Source organism: Glandiceps talaboti, chromosome 21, assembly GCF_964340395.1.
Source record: "Glandiceps talaboti chromosome 21, keGlaTala1.1, whole genome shotgun sequence".
NCBI lineage: Eukaryota > Metazoa > Hemichordata > Enteropneusta > Spengelidae > Glandiceps > Glandiceps talaboti.
Genome location: NC_135569.1, coordinates 15,263,442 through 15,274,162, shown reverse-complemented (window position 1 = coordinate 15,274,162; position 10,721 = coordinate 15,263,442). Strand labels below are relative to the sequence as shown.

Genomic DNA, 10,721 nt, shown 5'->3' with positions numbered 1-10,721 from the left:
AAACAGGAAAATATAATAAATCAGGTGTCTCTCATATAATAGACAATGTCCTCTGCGTGACAGTAATGAAACAGAAGATGAAATACACTGTACATCATTTTCTACTGAACTGTAAACGTATTATTAAAGAGAGGGAGACACTCCTGAATCCTTTAACTAGCTCTCTTAATTACACTAACAAATAAAGAGAAATGTATTCACCTTATGAGTAGTAAAAACACTGAGGTCATGCTAGATACATTCTTTCAACAAATTGTTAAAAATACCACTTCACTACTACTGCATCTTACTGTTCCCTCCAACCGCTAGATGGCGCTAGTCTCCCGGTGAATTGTAAGTCGTTCGAGTTGGAAGCTGTAATTCGTCCGATTGTTGTTGTTGTTTGTTTATCAACGAACTTTCCTCAGAATTTACGTCGTCGGATTGGAACGCTACTTTACTATGACGTATACTGTACGTAAAATATAATAAAACTCCTGAAAAGCAGAAAAAATATAATTGTTGTTTATTATTTATGGATTAAAAGTATCAAACATGTTTCATGATGTAAAATTAACGTAAAAAAATAATCATGTAAATGTTTACATAATATTTTTTCATACTAAGTTTCAAATGTTGTACAATTAGTGCATTACCTACCAATACTACCCACATTACTTACCCAATACTATCCACATTACCTTACCAATAGTATAGCATTGCCTACCCAATACTATCCACATTACTTACCAATACTATAGCATTACCTACCCAATACTATAGCATTACCTACCCAATACTACCCACATTACCTACCCAATACTATAGCATTACCTACCCAATACTACCCACATTACCTACCAATACTATAGCATTACCTACCCAATACTATAGCATTACCTACCAATACTATCCACATTACTTACCCAATACTATAGCATTACCTACCCAATACTATAGCATTACCTACCCAATACTATAGCATTACCTACCCAATATTATCCACATTACTTACCCAATACTATAGCATTACCTACCCAATACTATAGCATTACCTACCCAATACTACCCACATTATCTACCAATACTATAGCATTACCTACCAATACTATAGCATTACCTACCCAATACTATCCACATTACTTACCAATACTATAGCATTACCTACCCAATACTATAGCATTACCTACCCAATACTACCCACATAACCTACCAATACTATCCACATTACCTACCCAATACTATAGCATTACCTACTCAATACTATAGCATTACCTACCCAATACTACCCACATTACCTACCAATACTATCCACATTACTTACCCAATACTATAGCATTACTTACCCAATACTATAGCATTACCTACCCAATACTACCCACATTACCTACCCAATACTATCCACATTATTTACCCAACACTATTACCATTACCTACCCAATACTATAGCATTACTTACCCAATACTATCAGCATTACTTACCCAATACTATCTACATTACTTACCTAATACTAACCACACAGCAAATCGTATCCATGTTAAAGGTTGTAATCCCATCATTAGAATTGAATTCACAAAGATACTTAGAGCTGGAATATATGGGACACAGGGAGCCTATAATTCAATAGTACACAGACACAGACATACAATGAAACAACGTATAATAAATGACATCCATAAATCTGCCCGTTGGCGCCTACATCTATTATTTTTCACGAGTTTTCAGAATGATTCCCTGAGGGAAACGTCTTCTGACCTATGGATACGTCACTAAGAGTCGCTATATTTAATGTTTGTTCATGAAAGTGTTCTATCACTTCTAAACCACTGTAAGTTACGTCATGATGTTCAGCCCTATCAGACTTCTAAACCACTGTAAGATATGTCATGTTGTTCAGCCCTATCACACTTCTAAACCACTGTAAGATATGTCATGTTGTTCAGCCCTATCAGACTTCTAAACCACTGTAAGATATGTCATGATGTTCAGCCCTATCAGACTTCTAAACCACTGTAAGATATGTCATGTTGTTCAGCCCTATCAGACTTCTAAACCACTGTAAGATATGTCATGTTGTTCAGCCCTATCAGACTTCTAAACCACTGTAAGATATGTCATGTTGTTCAGCCCTATCAGACTTCTAAACCACTGTAAGATACGTCATGTTGTTCAGCCCTATCAGACTTCTAAACCACTGTAAGATATGTCGTGTTGTTCAGCCCTATCAGACTTCTAAACCACTGTAAGATATGTCATGTTGTTCAGCCCTATCAGACTTCTACACCACAGTAAGATATGTCATGTTATTCAGCCCTATCAGACTTCCAACCCACATGTGTACTATGAAAGTAGCATCTTACAGACATCAACCCATTTTGTAGCGTATTGTTCTTAAGAAATATTAAACTAGTCTTCTATTAAATTGTTTGAGTTGAACGAAAGGCATTTTTTCAACAGAAAAGATTTATAATATTTAGTTGTCATCATTATAGGAGAAACAATGAATATACATGTATTATAATGTAAAAATAGGTACATGTATTGTTGTATAAAGTCTGTTTTGTTTTGTTTTGTTTTGTTTTGTTTTGTTTTGTTTTGTTTTGTTTTGTTTTGTTTTGTTTTGTTTTGTTTTGTTTTCCTGTGTCTATGTCAAAGAGTTACAGAGTTACAGAGAGACCGCTGTTCCGAACTTTACACTCACCTTGAAACCAGGTAGCGAAGTGTTCTGGTGATGTATACCAATTACAAACAAACACAAGATCGTCATTAGGGTAAATACAATAACCAGTAATATAGCCCAAGCCTTCGTCTCTAGGATAGCGTTTATTCCAAATGTGAGAACTGCAGCTAATGCCAAGCTGCTGATAGTCAGTCCTAAGGTAGCGCCTGCTGGAACAGTTCCTGGATCATATTCCTCTAGGAACTTCACTGGTAGATATTTGATTTTCTTTAGAGTACCATATTGACCTTTGACATGCAATGTGTCCTTTTCTGTGGTAGCTTCCATCGCGTTTGTAGCACCATCCTGACTGTTGTCGTTATGGTTACGAATTTGATTCTGACTTTCCGATGATGGGCTATACCTTAGTACTATGACACAGGCAGCTACGATGGTGTAAGCCAGAAGGGTACCAATCGACAGAAACTCCGCCAATTCTTCGATGTCAAAAATAAACGCTAATAGTCCTGCTAGAGAACTGCTAGCAATCAATGCATATATTGGAACCTGTGTTCGTGAGTTTACTTTGGCAAGAAATGAAAAGAGTAATCCATCACTTGCCATTGCATATAAACATCGAGGCGTTGCAAACGCCTGCGTCAGTGCACTCGTGATAATAGCACACAGCGCCCCCACACCAACAGCATACTCGACCCAGATTAGATTTAAATCCCGTAGAGCAACCGTGAATGCTGCATCAGCAACAAGTTCGTTGTAAGGAACCAAAAGGGTTAATACACACGACACAGATAAGTAAGCAGTCGTGGTTACAGCGAGAGTGATAACGATAGAGATAGGAATACTCTTACTGGGATTTTTGGCTTCTTCGCCAGACATTGCAATTATATCAAACCCAACGTAAGCAAAGAAACACATCCCAGCACCACTGATGACTCCAGAGATACCATAAGGTAAGAAACCTCCATCAGTTTTCCAGTTACTTACGTCAGCATGAAGGGAACCAACAATAAGGAAGAGTAAAATGACAGCAAGATTTGCAATTGTAAGAATGGCATTAGCTTTTGAAGAAATGTTTGCACCAAGAGCGATTAGAACCGTGAGCATAAAAATTATGAACAGGGCAAAAAAGTCTGGGTACTCGGCCAAGTGAGGTATGTCCAATGGACCCCCCGTTACGTATTCGTATGTAAAATTACGTATTCTGAAGCCGATGAGGCCGTCAAAATATGCACTGAAAGAGCGTGCAGTTGCCGCTGTACCAACTTCGTATTCTAAAACTATATTCCATCCAATCAGAAATCCCCAAAATTCTCCCACAGTGACGTAGGTGTAAAGGTAAGCAGACCCAGCACGTGGAACACGGGCTGCAAACTCTGCATAGCAGAGAGCAGCAAGTAGGGACACGAAACCAGCTATGACATAAGACAACAGAACAGCTGGTCCAGCCACGTTCTTAGCAACAGTTCCGGTAAGAACGAACAGACCCGCACCAATCACAGCTCCAATACCAAGCATAGACAAATCAAATGTACCAAGACATCGTTGAAGTGGAGTTGCAAGAAGATCCGAATCTAGGACTTTCTTCCGGTTGAGCTTGGCGAGAAAATGTTGACAGCATACCATTTTGGTAAAAAAGTACCTTCGATTTTAACAGGTTTCGACGTTTTCAGTTGTGAGTCAAGTCAACAAATCTGTACAAAGTAAAATAAAGGAAAAAAAATAAAAGTAAATGATGTCACAAAACTTTACTATGGCAAGGCGAGTAGGCCAAAAAGAACATTTTGAATTGCAATTTTATTTTCCAAATATTTTATATGTCCATTTTTTTATATCAATTCTCCGACTTTTTAAAAATCTTTCTACTTTTTTGCTTTCTCCTAATGGATAATACTGGATAATACTAACGTGCGACTATGGCAAGCCGTTCAGGCCAGAAGTGTCATACGCATTCTGATTGTAGCAATTTGTATTTTGCGTAGTTACAAACTAATTTTAACCAGCGTTTATGTGTAGTTTTCGATGGCTTTTATTACATTTTAATATTATTGAAATCAAACAAATTTTCATTTATTTGAGCTTATTGTTGGATTTATTGCAGTGTAAAATGTATTAGATAACGCTTATATAACTGAACATAATGCCTTTTGAGGTGAACCATCGTCATTGAAATATCTGAACTATATTGAAATTGACGTTGGAAATAATTAAGTCTTAACATGTATTCAAAGTTAGGCCTAAAAAAATTATTAGTTCCTGTTACCCGACACCTGCTAATTTTTTACTGCCGACCCTAATTTTTTTTTTGCGTTATATATGTCACACATTTTACACTGAGATTTAGTACGATGAAGGCATCCCTTTTTATGCGTAAAGCCACACTCTCGACGCACAATTTCAACTCATGATACTGAGATACAAAAAAACATCAACTGACACGAATTCCGGTTATATATTTCAACACATATCGTACAGAGTCAATCGTCGACTGCCAAATAAATTCGGTACGTGTATAAACGACTGCTATAACTATCTACTTACTACGGTAGCTGACTACTCTGGTAGAAGGTAGGTGGTTATTGTGGCAGAGTCGGAATATGAATGTAGTTATTCGACCCGAACGACATCAACTATACGGTGAAAAACAACGTACTGCATATTAATCACGTTATAAAGCTGTTGTTCAATGCACACTGTATACTCTGACTGTTTACGTCCCCTACTTAGGCAACATAATGGATCAAAACTCCAGTAAATCTACACGTATTGCTTTGCCTTACACACCAGGTACAATAATTCGATACCTTTAATGACACTCGCTGTCATTAATACTTACCGACTGTTTCTCGAAGGAAATTTCAACTCTACATGTACATGGGACGTTAGGCGTTGGAGGTCATGTGATGGTTATACTGGCTAACCTTCTTGCTATTTTATTCTCTGGGTCACTGCCTGCAACAAAGCTGTTGTTGTTTAATTTTAGAACTTCAGCAAATTAGCATAACAATCAATTTGATCACCACTGTCCTCACTTAGGGAGCCTTCAGTAATTACGAGGCGGGGGGGGGGATGGGCCGGGAGCATTGGGTTAGGGTCATGTTTTAGAAACCTGTCCAGGGGGAGGGTCACATTTTACGTTGACTCATTTTATGACCTATCTGGATTGTACTTATCAATATAAATTGAAAAGATAATTTTTTTGTAAAATACACTCTGTACTATTTCAAACAAAGTCTACAATTCTGAGAGAAACAGCACACATCCCTTCAAACTAAGGCTCATATTTGGCTAAACTGCATGTAGTTACAATTTACTGTTTTCCATATGCTAAACAAGTCCTAATGACATCTTGTTTAGCTTAGCTGTTTGGGAATATATCTGACTTATTGCATGAAAAGTGAAGGAAAAAATAGTTTTGACTTGAAATGAAGTTTCAGATAAATAGTTTTCCAAACAGAGATAATTTGATGTAAATATTCTACACTTCAGTCAATTCCAGCAAGAAAAGTCAAATACAATTAAGTTTCATGTTTTACTCTGATCTTGACATGTCCTCTAACTTAGATCATCAGCTGACAAGTGGAAAGAAGCTTTTGAAGAAAGACAAAGTGGAACTACTGAAAAAATCCACATAATTTCCATCCATCCATCTGTCAGTGAATTCATCATTTCGAGATGGGGGGGGGGGTCAGATTTTATAAAAAGGAGTAGAAGGAGGATCCCATTTTACAGCTCAGAATACTCTAAATCCACCCTGCCCACCCCCTTGTAATTATTGAAGCTCCCTTATGATAACTATGCATTTTTATGCCGAGCTGGTTTGTCACCAAAGTGATCAATCCCCCGGCTTTATTACAATGCACATTGGGTTTTGTCTGTCTGTGCGTCCATCCGTCCGTCCGTGTGTCTGTCCGTCAGTGCTTCCGTCCGCAATATGTCATTTCTCTGATATCCAATTTCATTCAAACTTGGTATAAATGTGACATATCATATGGGACATATACATTTGTCGTTGTTTTGTGATATGTGCAAATTTGACCAAATAGCGGCAAGACTGTGGCCAAAAATCAATATTTACTGCATAAATCCAAAACTGTAATAGGTAAATAATCTGTGACTAAATAAGCCAGCCTTATTTATTCTCAGACCTTTATGTTAGGGATATCATAGCCCTTCCAATCGATATCACCCTAGATTAGGTATTACAACAACTAGAAATAATCTAGTCTTGGTTACCCAAACCCTAGCTACAATAATCGTAGCGTTAGGCTGGTCAACTGGCAACCTAGCCCATCACATTGGGTAGGTAGGTAGGTAGGTAGGTCGATTTTGTTTTATTGGTTTCTTCCCATCAGATGTACAGCCATTACAGATTGGCAGAACATTTTATATTGTATTTTAAAGTTGATGTCAGTTTCCGCATCTATTATTTCTTGCAAGATTTTCGCAATTTTATTATTTTTCTCGAATATGTAAAAAAATGTTTAGGGTTGGCAGCGAAAAACTAGGTAGGGTCGGGTCACTAAACTATTGTTTTAGGCCTAGAATACAATAAAGACTATCTCTTACACAGTGTCTGCTCCTTATTTCGGTAATGACGTAAGCAGTAGGCGCATGCGCATGGAGATTAAAATAAGGAAACAAAAAGATTTGTAAATGTTCACAAAATTTATAAGAATTTAAGAAAGAATATGATAACATTGTCACAGTTCAAGTAGGCGCGAGATCAATGTAGGATAAAAAACCCTAAATTTTACTTTGGGGGTGTGTTTTTTTAGTCATTTTAGTTCTCATCCTACAAAATCTGTTTTGCTTTTAAAAAGGATCTGTTTTGTACTCCGGAATTCTAAAAAGAAATTTCGTCAAATTGTTGAATGGAAGAATTTTGCTATCGTAAATACATGACACTATTTAAAAAGACAGTAAGTGTCAACAAATTTTTATAAGAACAATTTTTTTCTCACTACATACTGGCTTGGTAGTCATAGCTCTACACACTACTACATATTGATTTGAAATTGGTTGTGCTGCCTGAAACATTACTTTTAATTGTGGCTAATTTAGCTAGAAGGGGTGGGTCCTGAGGCCTAACTAAATGAGTTAGTTACATGTAGTAGTGAACAAAGGGTCATTTTGACAAATGCTGTCTTTATTGGGTGTACCTTTGATATTTGTCAACTCATTGAATCGGAGGGTGGGGTCGTTATGAGAAAAGCAATGGCTAACCCTTATACAAGAAGTCGATCCCAGGCAGTTACAATAATCCCCACCAGACGAATCACAGTTAGTTGCTTCGTTCAGGAATGGAAAGGGCGCCACCAGCGGCGATGTGTACAACTGCAGTCTGCACTTTAAATATTTGTCGAAGCAGTGACAACAAAATCATGTGTCAAATGTAGCTAAAGATTTTAAAAAAATGAAATTCGGTATACATCTGTTCGTTTTGGCTATCTTCAAATCATTAATTTTAGTTCAATTAATTAACCCAATTTACATATTAATTAATCAAATTAGCACCTGAAATAAATTAGAGACATATACCGTCGACATATTCCCTGTTTTAAAAGTTAATTTATGCAATAACAGCTCTAGCTATATTTTGATAAGATTACACTGTAAGAAACGTAACTTACATTGGGAGAAACGTAAGTTCTTGATTGAATTTCGATTATATATGATTCTAAAAAAAAAACTGTGATTGAAAATGATGACAAATATAAACTATAATTTCTTTTGTTCGTAGTCGCTCGATTGATAGTGACATAGGGGGTCATATGTGTGGATCTTTATGCTCGAATGGATAAAGGCCTGCCTCATAATCTATAGGTCGTCGATTGATAGTGACATAGGGGGTCATATGTGTGGATCTTTATGCTCGAATGGATAAAGGGCTGCCTTATAATCTACAGTTCGTCGATTCGAGCCTCGACATTTGTTTAAACAAGGGAAATGTCCCCTCCCACCCCGGGCCCCAGACATAAATGAGTTCTGAGGAGTCGTTTCATAACTTTACATCCCTTATATTATGCGCCATTGCTATACAGCCATTACAATTTACAGATTGGAAGAACATTTTTATATTGTCTTTTTAAGTTGATGTCAGTTTCCGCATCCACTATTTCTCGCGAAACTTCACACAATTTTCGCGATTTATTTATTTTTTTCTCGAATACGTAAACAAAGGATTAGGATCGGCAGTAAAAAAACTAGGTGGAATCGGGTAACCGGAACCAAACAATTTTTTTTCGGCCTTATGGAGGTAAAGTTGCTTGCCAGGCCACACACGTTGTCGCAAATCACAGCGTCTTTTACTGCACAGTCAAGATATTTCGCAGTGTCGCGGAAGAAATAGCAGCTTTGGTTCGCGAGAATGAGGCCCCAGTAGTTGCTCCAGTTATTGGTCTGCTTAAGGAACAACTTGGGCATATTACTGTTACGGTATTTAAAGTAAAACAACCACGTGACACGTCACTGGATCTTTGAGGCTATAGCTGAACATGAACAAAAACGAAAAGTGTTTGTTGTAATATAAGTGATATCACGTCAATGAATGATTCTTCAGAATCCGAAGTTAAAATATGAAAATTGTTCTATTTCTGGAGTGGCATTCCCCTTTAAAATCCCTAGGGCTTATGGCAAGATTAGAATCCCCAGTCAACCCAGCTATATGTCACAAGTATTTGGTAAAAAAACATGCATATGTATTGGGGAAAGATTTAATTTTATGTGCTGACTGTAACTGCAGTTGATTGTTATGCATCTCTCTGTTGAGGATTGTATATCGAACTATTGTGTTATTTTAGGTCTGTGCTGGGGATGGGGAGCTTATATGAAGTCCTCGCAAAAGTTCCATTGGTTGGAAAGAGAACGTAACTCTAATACTTTATTATCATAATCATAAAAAATATTAACAACAGCTGTCATGTTGTCTGTTGTTTTCTAGCCAATCAGTGTGAAAGCCTTCATAATATCAATATGATATATGCACAGCGCTGTGATCACAACATTTATTGAGGAAGGGCGTCTTTTATCATGTAAACTATTATTATCATATACGACGAGTCATGTGATAGTCATGTGATTACTCCAGTCTCAGGCAGTGAGTAATTACAGTATATGGCCTTATTACAAACTTACTGTACTGGGATGTCATCGGTGTACAGTACTGCCTCGTATCAGGTAAGAATACAGTCAACCTTTACTATGTGGTGACATATTTCGATGGGTCTTTTTAATGTGTTTAGGAGCCAGCTATCGGCAGTACTAGGTCCCTATTATTGAGTTTGTGTGTGACAATCTAATTGTATGACTCTAGATTTTATTGTTTGCAATCGTAAAATATGGAATGTATATGTATAAGCTTATAGTATCAGATGTTAACGTGCTGACTAAAATTTGGAAAGTATTTTCTCAATAATAAATACTGGTAAAATTTAAATCATGTATGTTTTATGTATTTTTCTCTCGATTTACTGCTGCGATTTGATACAGCTAAAATGAAAATGATGTAGGTTTGGTGTTTCACTCATGCGACATTGAGTTTTTGACACACACACACACACACACACACACACACACACACGTACACACACACACACACACACACACACACATATATATATATACATACACTAAGCGGTGTCATTTGAAATATATATCTTAGCCCATATATATATATATATATATATATATATATATATATATATATATATATATATATATATATATATATATATATATATATTAAATAGTTTCAAGTTTCAACTAACATTACTTTGATTATATATATATATACATATACATACATATACATATATATATATATATATATATATATATATATATATATATATATATATATATATATATTGTGTGTATGGTGTATGAAATCAAACTGAGGCATGAAAAGTGACATACATATACGTTTCGGCTATTTGACTTGATATCCAGATGTGTACAATTCCCTCTGAAGTTGATATTAATAAAGTTATTTTTATTGACATTTATTACCCCCCCCCCCCCAATACACACAAGTCAAAGTTACGCATAATGAAATTAAGAAGA

General features: G+C 36.3%; 1 protein-coding gene across 1 annotated transcript; it reads right to left on the bottom strand.

Moving 5' to 3' along the window:
- Positions 1 to 315: 315 nt before the first annotated feature.
- On the bottom strand, positions 316 to 4,283 carry LOC144451297 (cationic amino acid transporter 4-like). Its single transcript, XM_078142100.1, has 3 exons — positions 2,682 to 4,283; positions 1,485 to 1,593; positions 316 to 476 (listed from the first exon to the last, which is right to left on the bottom strand). Exons 1-3 carry the CDS (start codon positions 4,281 to 4,283, stop codon positions 316 to 318), a joined length of 1,872 nt encoding a protein of 623 aa, XP_077998226.1.
- Between the last annotated feature and the right edge of the window lie 6,438 nt (positions 4,284 to 10,721).

Excerpts from the sequence above, each read along its gene's own strand:
- LOC144451297 (XM_078142100.1), bottom strand. The coding sequence starts at position 4,283 with ATGGTATGCTGTCAACATTTTCTCGCCAAGCTCAACCGGAAGAAAGTC. Across the intron at positions 1,594-2,681 it reads CTTCGCTACCTGGTTTCAAG|GCTCCCTGTGTCCCATATAT; the intron begins GTGAGTGTAAAG and ends ATTGAATTATAG. Across the intron at positions 477-1,484 it reads TGCTGTGTGGTTAGTATTAG|GAGTTTTATTATATTTTACG; the intron begins GTAAGTAATGTA and ends TCTGCTTTTCAG.